The sequence below is a fragment of the Mustela putorius genome, unplaced genomic scaffold (assembly GCF_011764305.1).
Source record: "Mustela putorius furo isolate JIRA1106 unplaced genomic scaffold, ASM1176430v1.1 tig00003858_pilon_pilon_pilon, whole genome shotgun sequence".
Taxonomy (NCBI): Eukaryota; Metazoa; Chordata; class Mammalia; order Carnivora; family Mustelidae; genus Mustela; species Mustela putorius.
The window spans coordinates 39,983,061-40,004,229 of NW_025422010.1; the positions used below are offsets into that span (position 1 = coordinate 39,983,061).

Consider the following 21,169-nt stretch of genomic DNA (forward strand, 5'->3'; position numbering starts at 1 on the left):
AGGGGCCTCATGCCACACTTGGCCAAATTAGAACCATCAACTCCAGCAGTACTCAGAATTGCAGCATGTTAGACTCCCCAGGAAAGCTTCTAGAGGCATGACCCAGAAAACATACCACCCGCCGCAGAGGTTCTGATTTCACTGATTCGGTTGTAGGCCAGGCAGCCCTTTTTTTCTCTTAAAGCTTTCCAGGTGATTCTAAGAAGCCAGGAATGAGATCAAGTTCAATCCCTACATTCTAGGGCATCCATTGGTGCTCTGTGGATACCCCCATTGCCTTACCCCCACATACCTGGAATGTGTCCTTGGACGCGCGATCAAAAACTTTTGAGCGGCTGGAGAGGAAGAGCACTTCTGTCTTGCCGTCTTCACCATAGATCTGCATGTAGACCCGGGCGGTGGTGCCTGCACCGCCCACGTCCCCCGTCCAAACCTCAACCTCATAATGGACCACTGGGTGGGCACATGGGGGCAAACGGGACAGTCAGTAATATTCACAATGGCAGGGAGAGGAACAAAACAGACATTCCTGACCCTGTACCATGCCTGGGGCTTCATAGGCATTATCTTTATCATTTTCTAATATTTTTCTTTCATTATCGATCATAATGAAATTATCTATCATTATATACCCTTCATTATCTATCATTATCTAATATCTATCCTCATCATTATCTAACCCTCTCATCAACAAAATGATGAGGACTACCATCCCCATTTCGGAGGCTGACAAACTAAGGCTCAGAGAAACTGAGTAGGTGGTAGAAATGGCAAACTCAAGCAATCAGACTCCAAAGCCCAGTCATTCACTGCACCACATGTGACTCCTGGAGCCAGGTATGAGGAACAGTCAACATGCCAGCTAGCATTCTCTGCTGTGTGCCTACCCCTGGGCAGACACCACAGATCAGAAAGAAGCAAAGGCTGTATGTTTGCCTCTTTTCCTTATTTTCAGTAAAGGACAAGAGGTTGAAATTACAATATTATATGTGTGTATGTGTGTGTGTGTGTGAGAGTGTGTGTGCACGCGTGTGTATATTCTTAAATCTATTATTTATTTGAGAGAGAGAGCAAGCATGTGCACGTGGGGTAGGGAGAGGCAGAGGAAGAGGGAGAGAGAGACCCAAGTGGACTCTGCGTTGAGTGTGGAGCCTCATGGGGGGCTCAGCCTCACGACCCTGAGATCAGACCTGAGCTGAAGCCAAGAGCTGGACACTCAATTGAGTAACTGACTGGGCCACGCAGGTGCACATTTTATATATATATATATATATATATATATATATGTAATATATATATTTATATATAAATAATATATATTAATATAATCATATATTGATGTAGATTATATATAATATATTATATATTAATATAATTAATGGAAAAGATATATTTTTTAAAGTAAGCTCTATGTCCAATATGGGGCTTGAACTCATGGCCCCAAGATCAAGCATCTCATGCTCTACACACTGAGCCAGCCAGGCACCCCTGAAATAATTTTCATTTAAATATATGCATCTTTCAGATGATATCAACAGATATATCTACACAGAAAGAGTTGTCCGTATTTTGAAGTAATACTTTATCCAGCGTTAGGGGGTGGAAATGTGTTACAGGTATGCACCACTAGAGGGCATTTCCCAGTGAAGAGCATAATGTCTACCAGAACTATGGGATCATAGCCTTTTTTTTTTTAATTTTTTAATTAACATATAATGTATTATTAGCTCCAGGGGTACAGGTCTGTGAATCGCCAGGTTTACACACTTCACAGCACTGACCCTAGCACATACCCTCCCCAATGTCCATAACCCAACGGGATCATAGTTTTTTGGTGTCTACTGCAAAGACTTGGGCTCTCAGCAATGTCATAAGATGATATCATTATTTTTTTTTCCAAGATAAGACTTATTTTCAACAAGATGGAGGATCTTCCATTACCACAGTTATGTGAGAGATTTGGGGTGGAAAGCAAGAGGACTGGCTGAGAGCCTAAAGAAGTTGAACTAGAGATTCCAGGATCAGCTGGGGGTGACCGTGGGTAAGTGTTTGGACAATGAGAAGATTCAGTAAAAGCTGACATTCCAAATGGAGAAAACCCCAACCCCATTCGCTCTCTCAGATTTTAGAGAAATAAGCAGCCAGGATTAAACGAACCTTGGAGAGAGAAAAATTAGCATTCAGAGAGCAAGAACCAGCTATTGGAAATCAACATGTGGTAGCTGAAATAAAATATTCCATTGCAAGGATAAAATCAAGGACAGTTCATAAGAACAAAAAGAGGAAATTTCCCAAGAACAAAATGACAACTGATAGAAAGGTAAGAAAATCAGAGGCATTCCAACATCTCACCCAGAGCTCAGTTCTAAAAAATACAGAGAATGGAGAGTTGGAAATTGACAAAAAAGTAATATTCAAAGAAGTCCCATAATTGAAAAATACTTCTAGAAGGAGCCCATGAGTTCCCAGAACAACCAATGAAATTAAAATCCCACAAGGCAGTGAGGACATCATGAAATTTCAGAATGCCAGAAATAAAACTAGAATGCTATAAACTTTTAGAGAGAAAAAAATCCCCAAGAATTGGATCAGAGAATGGCATCAGACTTCCCAGCTGCAACACTGGGAGTTAGAAGATGGTAGAATGATTCCTTCTAGACTTTAAGGGAAAATGCGTTCTAAATCAGAATTCTGTAATGAGCCAAATTCCTTATAAATTGTGAGCCATTTACAGACATTTCTCTTCCATGCACCTTTTCTCAGGAAGCTACTCAGTAGAAATGAAAAGAAGGGAGAAACCAAAGAGGGAGACGCGAAGTCCAAGAAACAGGAGATCCAACTAGGAGAAAAAAGAAAGGAATTTCCAAAAAGATGGCTAAAAGGAAGTCTCACAGGACAGCTTCATGACAACCTAGAACCCTTTGAGGTTCCTAAAGGAATGTTTTTTGGGATGGGAGTGAGTGGAAGGAGGTAGAGAGGAAACAGAATTGTTGTTGGGTTTGGATTTATGAAAAGAATTTTAGTTCTACTCAAGGGATGGAGATAAAAACGATGTTCAGGGAGAACTGTCTCCCCTCCAAATTCATTATGGAAGCCTAGCCCCTCGCATTTCAGAATGTGACTTATTTAGAGATAGGGCCTTTAAAGAGAAGATTAAGTTAAAATCCAGGCCCTTGGGAGGTTGGGGTACCAGGTCGTGGGTATTAGAGAGGGCACGGATTGCATGGAGCACTGGGTGTGGTGAAAAAATAATGAACACTGTTTTTCTGAAAATAAATAAATTGAAAAAAAAAAAAAAAAATCCAGGCCCTTAGGGTGAGGCCCTAATCCAATATGACCGCTGTCTTTATAAAAGGAAGAGATTAGGACACACACATGCAAATGCCCAAAATAAAGACCATATGAATATGCAGTAAGAAGGCCGCTATCCACAAGACAAAGAGAAAGGCCTCAGAAGAAGCCTAACCTCCAGACACCCAGAGCCTGGCCATCTGGCCTCTGGAACTGTGGGAAAAGAAATATCTGTTGTTTAAGCCCCTAGTCGTGGTATTTTGTTATGGCAGCTGTAGCACACTAATACAGATAGGTGGGTATATAGAACACGGTACAAATGGAAAATGAGGCTATTACTAACTTCAGAAAACAAAAAATTGTGCCATAATTGAAATGCAACCATCATACAATAGGTGTCCCAGCCGTGAATGATATTTACATAGTCATAATAATGTAAAAATTGAATACGGATTTAATTTTATTGAAGGCTGGAAGGAGGGGAAGCGTGTATGTACACACACATATACACACGTGTGTGTTCACAGAGCTAAACCGTCCTCTTCCATTGTAGGAAGTCAAGAATTAATGTCCATGAATAAAATAATAAAGAAACAGGTAAGCAAATTATTAAAAATATAGAGATAAATTTCAGAGAACAGGTGAAAGCCATTTAAAAGTTGATACTCTGAAGAAGGGGAATAGTAAGGGGGAACTACTTCTTTTTAAAAATCTGCATCTTACTAACTAGTACCCGTATTACTGTGATAGAAATCAAGTTTTAATTTCTAAAAAGAGGAAAAGAGTTGATTTCTTCACACTGGCAGATACCATTACAAAGCATGTATGTGTATGTGACCCTTCAAGGAACCTACAGGGTCCCTGGGGAGAGAAAATGCACACATGAAAACACAAGGAGCTCCGGGCAAGGAAGCAGTGAGTTCACACTGGGGTTCTTCCCAGGGAAGATTCTGGTGGAAGTGAGCCTCGGGCAGTAGCGTTCAGGGTAGATGTAGAAATGCAGAGGTGAGGGAAGTGACATTCTCTGCATCCATTTCTGGTGTCACTATCTTCCTGGCCCTCTAGATAATCTCTTGTTGCTCCGACCCCTCCCATAACTATGGCTCTCACGCCGTGTGCAAATGAGCTTCACCTTCATTTGGCGGTCTCATCACCCTGCCCAAAAGTGTCCTCCACCCCCATGCCATGACTGTCACCCTGTCCTGCTTCATTTTCTTCATAGCTCCTACTTGGCATTATATTATGTATTTACTGTTTGCCTCCCCTGGGGGCAGGTAAATTCCACAAGCGCAAGGACTTGGTCTACTTTGTGCCTAGGGCAGTGCTGGCTCAGAGAAACAGTCAATATATATTCTTATTAAATAAATGCACGAATAAACAGCTTTATCTCTTCCGCCAGTCTTCCCGGAGGAAGACACGGACTAGGTCTCAAACTCTTGCACACAGGGCTGAGGATGTACATCTCTTAACAGAGTCATTTTGCTGCCTTTATTCCAGAAAAAAATGTCTCCTCCACTGAATTCTCAGTTTCACCATCTGTCCAATGAGCCCTTTTGCCCCTCCAAGAGCTGTGATACACAGGCAATCAGAAGCCCCATTATCTCCCTGCAGCCTCCGACTCAGAAACAAGGTCCAAGTTACCCCCACGGTCACTCCCCCTTCCCCACTGCCCCAGCCCACAGGGGAAACGATGCTGATGGTCCCATTACTGTTAATCCCATACGTTTCTGGATCTCCACGACCTCACTGGGGTAGAGCTCCACCTCCAGGCGCCCATCGGCCTGGTTCCTGTCCAGCCAGCGGTTGGCGGGGAAGGTGTATTGCCTGCCTTGGCGGGGCACGCGGATCTGGACGCTGCCGAGGAACCAGCTGGCGTGCATGCCGGTGCTGTCATGTCCAATCACGAGCCGACTGATCTGGAAGGAAACCCAGGGTGTGAGTGAGCAAAGAGCTGCTGCATGGAACCCTCGACGCCTCCATCCCTCTGCACCCCACCCCCACCCACACTGGTACAAACTGCTGTCCTCAGCCCAGATCTTCAGTTCCCCAGAAGAGGGGGGCTCAGCAGGAAGAGGCTGGGTCCCAGGCTTGTCCACCATCAGCCAGCTGCCTGGAGCCTCCCATCCCTCCTCTTAAGAGCAGCTTGCCTCTCGGGGAAGAGGTGAGAAGCCAGTGGGGGACCCTGGGTATGGCGTGAACTTTGAAAGCTCCAGCACGTACTTGGGCAGCGCCCGAATAAGAAACCGAACATTCAAAACATGAACCATTTGCTGCTGATAGCCATGCTATTGATTGGACTTTGTTTTGTTTTGAAAAATACACTATGGTATGTCTTTTCTGCATTTCTTCTTTGACAAACCCGTCTAGAGGTGACCGGATAGGTGGACGACCTCTCAGGACAGCCTCTCTGTGGTTCTATGCTCAAACGCTCCTCTCACTCTTGGCCCTGATGAACATCTTTCTCCAGTAACAGTCAACAGTCTACTTGCTTGGCTATTTTACATGTTAACATCTTTACATTTCACACAGACGACTGCCTAGACCATTGTGTTATCATCCTTAGGACGAGTTGGTTCTTCAATGTTCAAACCGCTTTAGTGCTTTTTCAAAATGCTGTTTGCAGGGCAATTCTAACATTAGGTGGAATGATCAACCAGCCTTTGAGATCCCTGCCAAGCCTCCCCCCCAGATCATCTCTGTGATGGTTTGGAGAGGTAATGCTAGACATGAGTTTGGGGCCAGAAGGCTAGTTCGAGAGGATTGTCCCTCCAAGCCCTGTGTTTGCTCTTACGAGTATGAAGTGCTTCTCTGGGCTGATAATGAAAACACCATCACAACTGTGTGCCTGTAACCCGGGTCCGCTGGAATTGTAGGAAGGAAACCAGCCTTCTCTACAAAGCCCGACAGCCTTTCCGGTGGGCACCAAGGGTCACAGGGGAGCTTCACTGTGGTGCTGGGACAGTGACGGGACCAGCTGGATGATTAAAGATAGGGACAAGGGTCTTCTGCAACACCCAGTGGGAAGCTCCTTAAGGAAAGAACTCAAGTTCTCTCCATTCCAGAAGGCCTAGCACCCCCCTGGAGCAACAGTTCCAGTTCCATCAATAGCACCTAGTGACTGAGGATGACTTGTGGGGGCCGGGGGGAGGGACTAGGTTATTATTAACATAGTTACTGCAAACAGCAGTCCCATTAGCATGCCCAGTTGTTAGAATGAATGAGGCAAACAAAGGTGAAGTCACTGGCAGGCTTGGCAGGAAGTCAAAGGAGGGACCTCAGGCAACCAGCAGCCAGACTGACCCTCCCAACCTCTTAAGCTGAACTGCTTGCTGGGGGGAGGGGGCATTTCAGAAATACAGGGAAAGGCCCCAAGCACCATTCCCCTCCCCTTAGATGTTTCATCTATCCACTGGCTGTTGTAGGAAATCCTCAGTAAAAGGAAGAGCATTTCACTCTACGGTTATTAATTCAGCTGAAAATGTAAATATGTTTTAATGAAGGAAGATCTTGAGTTAGGCTCATTACCATCAGGTATAAAGAACTGACAGGAGCTCTTTCCCTGTGAGCATGTTCTTGGAGTATCTAAAATAGGGTGAGGCTCAGATAGAAAGGAAACGGATTGCAGGAAAGTTGCCGCTAGCCACACCTTGAGAAGGGCAGGTGGTAATAGGAAGCCCAGCTCAGAAATTTCTAGAAAAGTTTCCAATTTTATAAGGGGGTTAGATCTGTGCTTTTCCAGATGAAGAGCTCAGACTGCTGGCAGCAGGGCCACCAGGGCCCTTGACAGAAGGAGACCCTCAGGTGCCATCTTCAAGAGCAGAGTCTCTCCAGTGTTGCTCAGGGTGAGCACTGAAATGAGTGTCCTGAGAATATCTCAGAGGCACACTCAAGTTTGGAACTAGGAAGTATTTTCAGCCCACTTTTCCTGCCCTGCATACCGGTGTCCTTTTCTCCAGTGTCTGGGACCTAGCCACCATGGTGTTGGCTATGTAGGTAAAGGGAATGTTGGGACTACAGACCCTAAAAATAGACATTCCAGGGGCGCCTGGGTGGCTCAGTGGGTTAAGCCACTGCCTTCGGCTCAGGTCATGATCTCAGGGTGCTGGGATCGAGTCCCGCATCAGGCTCTCTGCTCAGCAGGGAGCCTGCTTCCCTCTCTCTCTCTCTGCCTGCCTCTCCGACTACTTGTGATTTCTCTCTGTCAAATAAATAAATAAAATCTTTAAAAAAAAAATAGACATTCCACCCCTACAGGGACTGCAGAAGTTTCCCTACTGTTCACATATCTTCTGCTGCTCTGGGTCATAGAGGAAAGCTACGCAGCTCACCTACCTCCGAGTGGGCATTTTCCCTCTTTGTGCATGTGAGTGTGCGTATGCGTGTGATGTGTAAGTGTGTGTGCACATGCATGTGAGCGGGATTGTGCACCCACATGTGGATATATATGGGGTGGGTGAGACCATGTCGCATGGTCTCGGGAAGAAGACTTACAGTTCCAATGTTCAGGGTCTCCAGGGTGAACTCATCCACCCGGGCGCGTTCAAAATAGTCTTCTAGGTTGTTGTCGGAGACCAGAAGGACTTGCTTGATGGTGTCAGATTTATCCCCGTAGAGCTTGATGTAGACCTTGGAGTCTGTGCTGGCCCCAGAGACATCCCCTGTCTTCAAGCTGATGTGGTAGCGGAAGTCTAGGCAAGTCCAGGGTGGGAGACAGGGAGGGGGAGGGGTTAGAGCAGGTTGTGGGGGGAAGGGCTGGAGCAGGAAGGTGGTCTGTAGCCAGGGTGGGACACCGGGCTGGGGGTCGGCCGCTGAGCCCTTGCTTTAAGTAGACCCATGGTGGGGCGGGGCTGCCTTCCTCTCTGTGGGGGTCCCCTCATGGGCAACACTGGGATGCTGACCCCTGCTTGGCCTGCCCACAAGGTGTGAGCACACCCAGAACAGGAGAGCATTCCAAGAATACGAAGTGCAAGAGACTTGAAGGACCTAAGGCAACCACCTTGTCCAGTTTCTGATCTGACGGATGAGGAAACAGAGGCAAAGGAGTATCAAGCTTTGCAGACAGTGTTGCAAAGGACATGCGCAGTGTTGTTGCTAAGGGTTCTGATCTTGGCTCTACAAGTGAAGGATAAGAGGCTCAGAAGGGTACATGTTTGACTCAAGATGTCAACGGTTCAGGAGGAGCCAGCCAGGGGTGAAATTCTGCTGGGTACCTACAGCACCATTACGAAACAGGGCCCCATGCTGACATTGCTCCAGTATATCACCCAGAAAGATCCATACCCTCTGTGCCTAAGGGAGGATAAAAATGCCTGTTTGGCTAGTGTTACCGCCTCTGTCGCTCGTGTCCACAGAGGCCTGTGTGTGCTCAGGGCCCCACATCCAGTGCCCCCACAAAGTCACCGTGTACACAGCCTAGACAGTGAAGAAAATTCCAGATCTTTCCTCAGAGCCTCTTCCTCTCCACCCTCCCCACTACTGCCCTGGGGGGATGAAGTGAAGAGTTCATGCTTGTTCCAAGGGCTGGCTTCCGGACAGAAAGGGGAGGGCACCTCCCTCACCAGGGACACACCCGCCACCTGGTCATCAGGACGACTCACTCTTCAGTGTTGCATTGCTGTCACTGGGCAGCAACTCTCGGACCAACTGACCGTCATCCTTATCCTTGTCCAGCCACCTGGTGGGCACACAAGGGGCTGTTAGCTCTTTGAGTGGCCAACGACCAACCACCCACTGTCCCGCTGTCCCTGCAGGGTCACCAGGGAGGTCAGAACTGGACACTCAGCAGAGGAAAAGACTCTACGAGAGCTGAGAACAAAGGGTCGCCGCCCAGACTGGGCAAGGGGGACTGCGCTGAGGAGAGGCTCCTGGCTGAGGTTGGAAAGGTGATGAGGAGTTGGCTGGGGGAAGAGGGAGGTGCCCTCGAGAGGGAGCAGCACATGCTGGGATGGAGCAGATCTGGCAGGAGCTGAGCAAAGGCCCTGTGGTTGGAAGGCAGCGAGGGCAAGAAGCCAGCATGCGGGGATAACGAGAAGGTTCACAGGGTGTAAGACTTTGCCAATCAGTAAAGCGTTTGTCTTGAAAGCCAAGAACAATGGAGTCACTGTCCTCAGCAAAAACAATCACCTCTTTTTAGGAGAGCCTACTGTGTGCACAGCACTGTGCCAAGGGCTCTGGGGGAGGGGAAGAAGGCAGAAAAGATACACTGACATCAATAAGACACTGCTCGGCCCCTAGGGAACCTACCGTCTAGTTAAGATAGGATAGACTAGGGGCACCCCAGGGGCGGAGGGTCAGTCGGTTAAGCAGCTGATTTTTTATTTTGGCTCAGGTCAGGATCTCAGGGTCGGGAGAGGGAGCCTCATGACAGGCTCCTCGCTCAGCACAGAGTCCGTTTGAGATTCTATCCCCCTTCCTCTCTGCCCCTCCCCAGTTCGCGCACACGAGGGCTAATAAATAAATAAAATCTTTAATTAAAAGACAAAGAAGATAGGACAGACTAGCCAAGGCACTGAAGGCCAGGAAAAGGATGGCTGTGGGCCCAAAGTAAGTGTGACAGGAATTTAAGAAATGAGGACAGTTTGTGGGGAAGCGGCTTGCTCGGAATCCTCAAGGAGGGATGAGATTTGCCAACAAGGAAAAGCTGGGTCGGGACCCTACAGGGCTGGGTCTGACGGCGGTGTCTCAACCCTACAGGGCTGGGTCTGACGGCGGTGACTCATCTATTCGTCAGAGTGGGCCATGGTCCCAGCTCTCTGCTGGCCATCCACCTGGGAGCAACGCATTGGACTGGTTCACCCGGAAAGTGCCCTCCCCACGGAGCACGGGGATGCATCCAGAGAAATTAGGTGACTGTGCAAAGCGGAGACACCCAGACCCCAGTGCTCACAGGGGTCCATGATACAGGTCATGGCAGCAGAAGAGGCACCCTCAATGTTCTCCAGTGCCATGGGGAAGCCAGGGGGCTTGCCTCTTGATCAGCGTCTCCCCATTTGGATCTACGTCGGAGCTCATCTTGGCCACCCAGCCCTATTCCACTCCTGGCAGGGACTTGCCTTCCTGGCCACGGAACCCGGCAAAGGAAGCCAAAGCGTGGCCTCCCCTCCAGCCTTCCTGACATGGAGTTCAGGCCTCCCTAAACCACAGTCCCTCTGCCAATATACCCCACCCGAGGATAGGGTCCTCATCCCTTCTTTCTTGCCCTCCCTCCCAAGCACGTGGTCTTCTATTCCCACAGGATGTCGCTGCCTGCTGGCTGTTACCTCACATAGGATGTCAGTCGGCAGCTAAGTGATTATACTGGGCATGGGTTTTGGTGCTGCGAGTCTTGAGCACCAAAATTGTCTGGGATTCCAAGATAGGAAGACGCAATTGCAGAATTCTTGGTACTGACGATGGGGGTGGGGGGATGGGAGAGAGATTTGAGAGCAGGGACTGCTTCCCCGAGTCCCTTCAATCAACCCATTAGGAGCCTCTGCCTCTGTCCCGTGGAGGTCACCCGGGATTATCCACAGACAGAGGCTGCAGAGAAGAGTGTGGTGTGGCCCAGCCATCACTCCCAGGGACAGGGAGCGTGGAAGCCAGTGGGCCCGAGGCCATCGGGAAACCCCGCGCACCCTCCCATTGCTCTCTCGACCACTCACCCATCCCCAGGCCCACCCCAGCGGTAAAGGGACACCATGGCTTGTCATCTTCACTTCCAACTGAAGGGTATTAATAGATATTTCCAAATATAGTCATTTTCTTTCTGCTTCAGACACGTGGGCCCAGGTTCAGCGTGAGACGCTGCAAAATCGGTGAGCCTGTCTGCTGGTGATTTTATGGCTCTTTCCCCAAGCTCACAAGAAATGTGCAAGTGTGCACACCACACTCACAGAGCTGCCAGAGCTAACATGCTGGCACCACCTGACCATGGCAGAGAAGGTGGATAAAGAGGCCCTGTGTGCCATCCCTCAGGCAGTACACGTCCCGTGCAGGTGCAAGGGGCGGGAATTAACTTTCTTAAAACTGCACAAACCCTTTAAGTGTTTGGGGGCAGGGAGGGCTCTAGGGCGTTTGGGGGCCTTGGCTGACCTTCTGCCCTGCAATCAGCATCATTTGTGTCATTGGCAGACCCGGCTCCTTTCAGAGGGCAGCCCCATTTCACCCTTGCCATCACCGTGGGACGCGTGCTGGCCGGGAAGTTGCGGAAGACCAGAGAAGTTAAGAAATGTGCCCAAAGCCACACAGCAGGCAGGTGGCTAGACTCCTGGCGCCAAGCTCCTCCCTCACCATGTATATAGCCATGCAGACAGTGTGGACATAGCAACCTCTTCCTCGTCCCCTTTCTGGGTTCCCTGTCCTTCTACTGACCAGTCTCAGGGCTCAGTCCAAACAATTCTCTCTCTCTCAGGATCCTATCCATTTCCCTAATTTTAAATTCTACCACTATGCTCTCATTTACTAGAGCTATTTCTCAAGGCTGGACTCTGCCTACTCAACTCACAAGCATCTCATACCTAATATGCCCCAGCTAAGCCTCCAGAGTCCAGTCTGACCCCATTCTCAGGCCTTCCTCCCCACCCCCCGCCCCAGGCTCTTGGTTTCAGCAGGAAGTGCGGCCTCTGCCCACCCACCAAAGAGAGACTTGGGGTCTCTAACAGTCCTCTCTCTCTCGGGGGCACACCCCATGAACTCTACCTACAGGACCTATCTCTGGTGTAGCCCGTTCCCCCTACCTCCACTGCCACCACCTAAGGCCACCTGCCCTAGGGCTTAAATGTGTTTTAAATGTGTTACGGGCTTAAATGTGTCCCCTAAAAGTGACATGTTAAAGTGATATGTTAAAGTGATATGTTAAAGCCCCAGGACCTCAGACTATGACCTTATTTGGAAATAGTGTCCTTATAGAGGTAATCCAGTTAAAATGAAGGCAGGCCTTCATCTAAAATGGCTGGTGTCCTCATAAAAGAGGGACATGTGAACACAGAGACAGACATGTACAGAGGGAAGACGATGTGAAGACCCAGGGAGAAAATGGCTTCTGACAAGCCTAGAACACCTATGGCCAGCAGAAGCCGAGAGGCAGGGAGCAGAACCTGTTCAGAGCTCCCTCGGCGGGAACTCAGTTAAATTCTGAAATTGCCATACTGTATCTTTAAAATGTAACAACACTCTCGTACTTAAATAGACAGGTCAGGGGTGCCCTGGGACACCTGACCCCAGTGGCTCACCACCGGCAGGTGGGGTGGGGACAGTCTAAGCACCACCAGCAGGGGCCCCCTCTTCAAGCCACAACTATGCTCCCGGTCTGGGGTAGCAGGCAGGGCTGAGTGTCCTCAAAAGCCAGGGCCCCGGACGGAAGCTGGAGTGCACAGAGCGCAGCAGGCCACGCACCTGAGACACGGGAACTCCACGTTGTCGCTCTCTGGCTGCCCCTCTTCTCTCACCAGCACCCGCTCCAGGAACCAGCCGCTGCCTCCGCCTTTGCCGTCATGCCTGATCCTCACCCGCCTCACCTTCCGCATGGTGACCGCCTCGATGGTGAACTCGTCAGCCTTCGGAGGGGAAGACGGCAAGGCCGGTAGGATGGGGCTCCCTTGGGACCCAAACACCAAGCAGAGACACAGGCCCAGAAATCAGAAAAGCCGGGGCTGATGGGTGGGGCTGCTGGTCTGTCACAGGTGGGTTGAGGGGTACCTGGAAAGAACAGGTCTAACCCCTCCTCCAGCTGCTCCCAGTGGGAAGTCATTCCATGTCAAGTTCCCAACAAGGGAGGGCTGTATTTTCTGATTAAACTGTGGCCATTCCCTATGATCTCCTAAAAGGCAGATTCCCCAGGAGGAGGGATAGGATAAGCTGTTTGTTACCAGTCACTAACCATGTATCATGACTTAATTCCTTGGCCAATCAACTCAGGCTCCTGCTACGAAAGGTTACCAGCCCGCTTCTAAGGCATGGCTGGGAATGACTGGGGAGGGCAGGAGAACTAGTGGTCTTGCTAATTGCACAGTTTTGCCTGCCAATGGGGCAGCAGAAGTGCAGCAGGGGCTGGAGAGTTGCCAAACCTACACGAGCACACCTGGGAGCCTCCCGGAACAGGAAGAGGAGGGTGCGATTGATTGATGGATAAAGGATTCGAAAGAGGTAGAAGCGTGGGAAAGGGTGGGTGTGGATGGGAGTGAGAGCGGAAATGTACAAATCTATGTGAAGTCACCCCCTCCGGCCCTCCCCAAATGAGCCTGGGTCCACCCACAACACTCAGATTATTTTGATCACCATAGTTTTCTTGTGTCTGTGACCCCAAGGTCAGCTGGAGTGGCCTCTGAGAGAGACCTCCACTCGATCTCCAGGGTTTGCCCTGCCCTCGCTGAGGATGGGGCAGCAGAGGTGGGAAGAGAGCCCAGGATTGTGCTAGGTCAGTCTGCAAATTGGCTTCACCTGGTAAGCACCATGAGCCTCGCTTGACTGCAATAATGACCCTACTGAACAGCTGCTCTGTGATGCAGGCCAGGCAGTAGGTACAGCTGTGCTCCTAATTCTCATATCAGCTGGCACAGGCGGGCATCGCTTCCCTGTTTCACATGTGGGGAAACTGAGGCTGGGGGAATGGAGCGACTGGCCCCATGCGGGGTTTGCCCCCAGATTTCCCTATTGCCCCACACAACCTACCCAGGAAACCCATTTGACAGGTGGGGAAGGGACCATGACCCCTCCAGGGTCGGTTCTCCAAGTCCCTGCTGGATCACCCCAGGAGCCCAGAGGGTGTCATGTATGCTAGTTTGCTGATGGCCGGGGCACCCATATCAGCTTCAGCAGAACAGGGAGGACAGAGGAAGGGGACCTCAGACCAGGGCCGGGTAGGTGGGGACGGAGTGGGCTGTACTCACATTGCCCTTCTCAAACAGGTCATTGTCATTCCTGCTGTTGTACAGAAGCCGCTCGCCTGTGTCCCCCACGTCACCGTAAAGGCACAGGTAGACATTGGCATCAGTTCCCGCGCCTTCGAGTTCTCCAGTGCACACGGTCACACGGTACCGGGCCACTGTCAGGGAGAGAAAGGGACACACTGATGGCCCCCTGCTCCCAGCACTGGCCCTGCTGCTCCTGCCTCTAAGTGCCCCTCCCCTGCACCCGGTCAGCTGGGACTGCAAACCCCATGCCGCCCAGTCAAAGGGCAGCTCACCTGCAGGTTCCTCTTCCCAAACAAAGCAGAGGTTCCCAGGCCTGCTCAAGGATCAGAATTCCATGGGAAAGTCTTGTAGGAGACTCTGGGGGGGCTTGGCAGTGTTTGGGGACCACAGGTCTGATTCAAACATTTTGACCCTTGGTTCTATCTAACCCAGCAGACTCTTCTGCCTTAGGTTGTTCTCCAATTCTTATGTGTCCTGTCTTCTCACGGAAGAGCCAGACTGAGCTTTGCTTCAGAACGGAAAGGCACAAAATGCAGTCACTGTGGGAGGGGCAGCAGCTTCTCTCCCTGTTGAAAATGTGCCCTGGAGGAGACAGGCCGGCATCCCTGCATATCACAGCTTCCCTTCCTCACTTCAAATATGCTAGAAAGTGAAATTCATTCATTCATTCACTCACTCATTCATTCATTTGCCCTGTATCTATTGGCTGAAGCCCAGTAGGCACTAAGCACCATTATAGAACCTAGGTTCAGCAGTGAGCAAGACAGACAGACTTCTGCTCCCATGGAGCCTCCATCCAACTTGAGAGTGGACGGGTGGAGAGGAAAGATGGACAGTGACATCACACCAAATTATGAACAGGAAAATTCCTGAGTTACATCTGCAACAAAGATTACATGGGAGAGGGGTGCCCCAGAGTGGGATAGAAGTGGAGGGATTATGGCGGGGGAGTGAAGAGGATTTGGAGAGGCAGAAAAGCTTGCAGCAAGAAGTTGACATCTGGTAAGATGCCAAGGAGAAGAAGCCAGCCGCAGGAAGCTCGGAGAGAAGAGTGTGCAAGTAAGTGCGAAGCACTGCCAAGGGGAGGAGGGGGCGAGTGTTCCAGGAGCAGAGAGAAGGTCAGTAGGGCCTGGTGAGGGGGGTTCAATGAAGTCCAGAAGTGGACCAAGGCCAGCATGGGACAGAATTGGTATGACAGGTCAAGGTAAGAAGTGTGACTTCCTTTGGTTGTTTTTTTTTTTTAATACAATGGGAAGTCATTCAAGGGCTTTAAGCAAAAAAGTAACCTGATCTGAATTATATTTTAAAGAGCACTCTGGCTGCCATGCGGAGAACTGATTGTATGGGAAGAAGGAGTGACTCAGAGAGGCCTCTTAGGAGAATAATTAGAGTTGCCTAGAAAAGACAGGAGGGTATCTAGGATTGGGGGTGCTGTGGAGATGGAGAGAAGCCAGTAGATTAGAGATATAATTTTAATGTAGAATCAACAGTACTTGGTGATGGATTGGATAAGTAATTGAGGCAAAGAAGAATCATGGATGACTCCTAGATTTTGGCTTGGGTAACCAGGTAGATAGTATTTCTAGTAAGAAGTAGGCATGCCTGAGGGAAGCATAGGTTTGGAGACAGAAATCAATGGTTCTGTTTGTTCATTATAAATGTGTGCTACTAGATGTTCTTAAAAGAGGCCAAGAAGGCACTTGAATATGTATCTGGAGAGTCAGGATTACTGACATGATATTGGTCATTGGCACACAGATTCCCTTGAAAGCTATGAGTCCAGATGAGATCTCCCATAGAGAAGATTATGGAGGGACACCAACATTAGAGACCAAGCCCAGGAGAAGCTAGCAACTCAGATGAGAAGCAGCCAGTGAAGCACGGGGGAAGAGTACTGCTGGACATGTCTCTAAATCAAGAGAAGGGAGGAATGGTCGTCTGTAGCAAATGCCACAGAGGACAAAGAGTGACTTTTGGTTTAGCTACATGGAAAGCACTGGTGTCAAGGACAAGAGCAGCCATAGTGAAATTGTGGGGAAGGGAAGAAGCCCTATAACAAGAGTCTAAGTACAGAATAGGAGGTGGGAAATTAGATATAGTACCTGGATGCCTGGATGTAAACCTTCCCTTTAGTCTGTTGTGAAGAGGAATACAAAGAGAAATAATAAGCTAGAGTGGGGTATGAGTTTAGAAAAGTTTTATTTTAAAATGTTTAAGATGTGAGGTACTAGATTATTATCTATAGGATCATGTAGAGGATGATGATCCTGTAGAGAAAAAGAAAATGATAACAAGGAGAGAAGAACTAGTGAAGTTCTTTAGAGAGAAAGAAGAAAAAGGACCAGAGTATAGATAGAGGACTAGCTTTGCTAGGGTTCAAGAAACTACAACAATAGGGACTGGGGGAGGGCAGTGATAAATTGTAGGACAGCTTTGAATACAAACTGAGATATACTGAGTCATAATTTTTTTTTGATTTTTAAATTTTTTATTTTTTATAAACATATATTTTTATCCTCAGGGGTACAGGTCTGTGAATCGCCAGGTTTACACACTTCACAGCCTGAGTCATGAATTTTTTTTAAAAGATTTTATTTATTTATTTGACAGAGGTGATGAGCAGGCAGAGAAGCAGGTAGAGAGAGAGAGGGAAGCAGGCTCCCCGCTGAGCAGAAAGCCCAATGCAGAGCTCGATCCCAGGACCCTGAGATCATGACCTGAGCTGAAGGCAGAGGCTTTAACCCACTGAGCCACCCAGGTGCCCCTGAGTCATGAATTTTAAATGAGACCAGTCTGCAAGGCTGCATGTTTTGCTACAGTGAGTCTACAAGGCTACAATAACTGAAAAGGTCATTTGTTGGCTTTACCTAGGATAGGGTTTATCCAGGTAAGCATGATAGAGAGATATAAGGACAGAAAAGGTAAGGGAAGGTTTAGAGGTAGGTTATAATGGTGGCCCATGCAATCCAAGCCATGTAGACAAGAAAATTGAATATAAGGGAAGGTGATAATAAAATCAGTGATATTATAGGTCTTGACAAAGTTAAAAAAATGTTAGAGTGGGAAAGGCAAACCTATGGAGACGTAAAAAAATCAATGGTTGCCAGGGTGTGGGTAGGAGGGAAAGGAAGAGATAAATAGGGAGAGCACAGAGGATTTTTTTTAGGGCAGTGAAATTACTCTGTATAACACCATAATGATGGATACAAGTCATTATAAATTTGTCCAAACCCACAGAATGTACAACACAAAGAGTGTTCCACAAGTAAACCATGAACTCAGGATGCTAAGAATGTATCAATGTAGGCTCATTAATTATAACAAATGTATCACTCGGGGGGGGGGGATGATGATAAAGGAGAGGGTATGCATGTGTGAGGGAAGGGAGTATATGATAAATATCTACACCTTCCTCCCAATTTTGCTGTGAACTTGAAATTGCTCTAAAAAATAAAGCCTATTTTTAAATATGAAGGAGCTAGTAAGATATTCCCAGAAAAGCAATAAGTATAAAACTCCATTGGTGGCTTTATAATATATATATATATGTAATTTGTATGACAGTATAGCACAAAGGAGGGGGAAGAGAACAAACCTATACTGCAGGAAAGTTTTTGTGTATTATTGAAATTAAGTTGCAATTAATCTGAACTAGATTATTGTAAGTTAAGATGGTAATTGTAATTCTCTGGGTTACCATTAAAAAATAACAAAAAATATATATTAAAAGAAACAAGGGAACTAAAATGGTATTCTAGAAAATATTTCTTTAACACACAAAAAAGTGGTAATATAAAATGAAAGGAACAAAAAAAGACACGAGACATAAAAAACAAATAGCAAAATGGCATTCAAAAATCCTGCCACATCAGTAATTACATTAAATGTAAATGGAATAAATATTTCAATCAAAAGGCAGAGTGTGGTTGTCATCCTGCAGAGACGGGATGGGTCCTTTCACTGCCTATTTGCTCAGATATCAAGGATGATGATGACACACATGTACCAAGAGTGAACATAAGAAGAATTATGCACCTAATAAGGAGTTCTTGGGAGAGTATGGTGGATTTCCAAGAAGGTCCAAAATTGGCTTGAGAAGCAGGGAGATTTTATGGTGATTAGGAGATAAGAGTTCCCTTGTGGGGGGAGTGAGGGGGTCAGTTCTTGCATGGCTTGACCTTTCCACCAGTGCTAAGGGAGGCAATATCCAGTCTTCTTATCAAACTGCCCAGATGTCAGGCAGAAGGGGGTGGGGTAGTGTAGCCTGAAAAATGTCAGCAGTCACACACCAAAAAAAGTCATACTATTGCACAGAGATTGGTGAAATTGATAATTGATCTATGTGCTATATACAGAAATACACTGTAGATTAAAAGACACAAATAGGTTGAAAGTAAAAAAATGACCACCAGAACTGGCTATACCTGAATAGACTTAAAACAAGTGTAAAGATCAAATTGGTAATTTTAAAGAACTACTCAGAAAGAAAAGCTCAGGCCTAAATGTCTTCATTATCGAATTCTACCAAGCATTCAAAGAAGAATTAATACCAGTTCTTCTCAAATTCTTCCAAAGAAATTTGGAGGGGAGGATATGTCCAACTCATTTTAGGAGGTCAGCATTACTCTGATGCCAAACCAGAAACAGATATCACAAGAAAAAAAATTACAGACCTATCTCTTTTCTGAATATGGATGCAAAAATCCCCAACAAAATACCAGTGAACCAAATCCAGCAACATAAAGAATTATATACCTTGACAAAGTAGAATTTATGCCAAGGATACAAGTTTTAAAAATCAATTAATGTAATGTATCACATAAGTAGAATAAAAAAAAGTATAACATGATAATTTCAATAGACTCAGAAGAAACATGACAAAATCTATCACTCTTTTATGATAAGAAAACCATCAACAAACTAGGAATAAAATGGAACTTCATCAACCCATAAAGTTATCTATGAAACACCCCCAGCGAACATGTAATTAATGATGAGAGACTGCATGCTTTCTTTAAGGTCAGAAACAAGACAAGGGTATCTGCTCTCATCATTTGTTTTCAACACAGTGCTGGAGGTTTTAGCTAATGCAGTTAGGCATCCAGATTGGAAACAAAGAAGTAAAACTATCTCTGGGCACAGATGACATGATCCTCTACACAGAAAATCATAAGGATTCCACTCAAAATTATTTGAACTAATAAATGAGTTCAGCAAAGTTGTAGAGTATATCAATATGCCTGAATCAATTGTATATCTATTCTTTTGCAATAAACAATCTGAAAAGGAAATTAATAAAACATTTCCATTCAAAAGAGCATAAAAAGAAGAAAATATGAAGACATTTAACAAAACGAGGGAGAAACCTATGCTCTGAAAACTACAAAATACTGTTGAAAAAAATTAAAGATTACTTAAATAACTAAAAAAGCATCCCACGTTGACTGCTTGGAAGACTTACTGTTACTAAAAGGCAAACACTAAGTGTTTTCAGCCTTCAGCCTCTGCGTAAATGAAGCTGATGCTTTTGTGTTTAGCTTCCAGTAATAGAACTGGTGGCAGTAAGAGGGAGGAAGAGCCTCAACTGGCCTGAGTACGGAAATGGAGAGGCACAGAAGGAAAAGAGGAACATGAGCCTCACTCATTCTTAATCCTGACGCAGGACAGTTCTGCTCTTTCAGCTGTAACTATCAGGCAATACCCAGAAGCAAACTGATGAGGGGAGACAGCAATCCCTCTGCCTGGAAATTCCAGTCCTGTTTGATCAGGAGCACTAAGGTCCATTGGGCTGGAAGTTCTCAGGGCTCCTGATCTTCTCCAGGGGCCCCTCCCAGCCCACCAACCATTGGGGTCCCAAGCTCGTTCTCAGCAGGAAGTCCACAGACAATTAAAAAATAACTGTGTTGTTAGCCACCAGCAGTGAAAGACTTCAAACAAATGGGTAACTACCAGAGCCTCTTGTACTTTAATTTAAAAATGACAACTCAGCCTGATTAACAAGAAGCTCCTCTTTTCAGCAGTTGAGTCCAGCGATTCCTTGGCCACTCATCAGCAGTGTGTAATCACTTCAGCTGCAAATGCAGGGGAGCGTGCAGGGCGCATGGCTCCTACCATCTCACCGAACTCCTGATCATAAGCGGTGCGTGTCCAATCTGTGTCCCCAGGCGGTGTTAGTCAGTGAGGTCATTCCTCAAAGCCTCTTGCTGTCAGACATGGCATTAATTGCTTCTTTGACTGGCTCTTGCTTTAGAAGTAAACCCGGAGTAACAGACTTATTTATCTTTGTCTATCTATTTATTTATCCTTATCTATTTACTTATCTTTATCTATTTATTTGAGAACATGCATGCATGTGCTGGGGTTGGCGTGTGTGTGTGGAAGAGCTAGAAGACGAGAGGGGGATGGGAAGGGACGAGCAGACTCTGTGTTGAGCACAGAGCCCAACATGGGGCTCGATCCCAGGACCCCAAGATCATGACTTGAGCAGAAACCAAGAGTTGGACGCTTAACCAACTGAGCCACCCAGGTGCCCCAAGAATGGTTTTAAATTGGTATTATTATATGTGAGTTCAAGGCTTTCCACTCAAGGGACTGCCAGGAAACCCTGCATGTTATTCACAATACCCTGGTGCCAGCTGGGGAAGTGAGACTTGCCATCAACTCTTTACCGTTACAAAGAAGCATCCAGAACACCAAAGGAGATCCAAGTTCCTTTAGAGGTGAGTGAGGATAAGGGGGTGTTCCAAGCACAACAGAAATTTATGTAGGCCAGATAAAGCATCGGGGAGATGGAATCCAAGTCGACATAGGCTTGAGAGTACTGCCAAGGACCCCCCCAAGAAGACGTCGAACTTCATTTAAAGCCAGAACAGACAGCCCTTCGATCTAATCCTGTTCACCAGAGACTTTTTTTTCCATTAAAATGGTTCTTTGATAGTATTACAGAGGACAAAAACCAAGAGCTATCACAGCCCCACATCTTGCACACT

General features: G+C 47.1%; 1 protein-coding gene across 2 annotated transcripts in view; it reads right to left on the bottom strand.

Moving 5' to 3' along the window:
* The window catches only part of LOXHD1 (lipoxygenase homology PLAT domains 1), a 149,584-nt gene that overhangs the window by 66,043 nt on the left and 62,372 nt on the right, over positions 1–21,169 (bottom strand). For both annotated transcript variants that reach the window (XM_045065773.1, XM_045065772.1), the window contains exons 13-18: positions 14,157–14,311; positions 12,664–12,824; positions 8,889–8,965; positions 7,783–7,979; positions 5,015–5,207; positions 293–453 (exon numbers count right to left, since the gene is read on the bottom strand). In XM_045065773.1, coding sequence (XP_044921708.1) covers positions 293–453; positions 5,015–5,207; positions 7,783–7,979; positions 8,889–8,965; positions 12,664–12,824; positions 14,157–14,311 — 944 coding nt within the window. The remainder of the gene's footprint in view (positions 1–292; positions 454–5,014; positions 5,208–7,782; positions 7,980–8,888; positions 8,966–12,663; positions 12,825–14,156; positions 14,312–21,169) is intronic.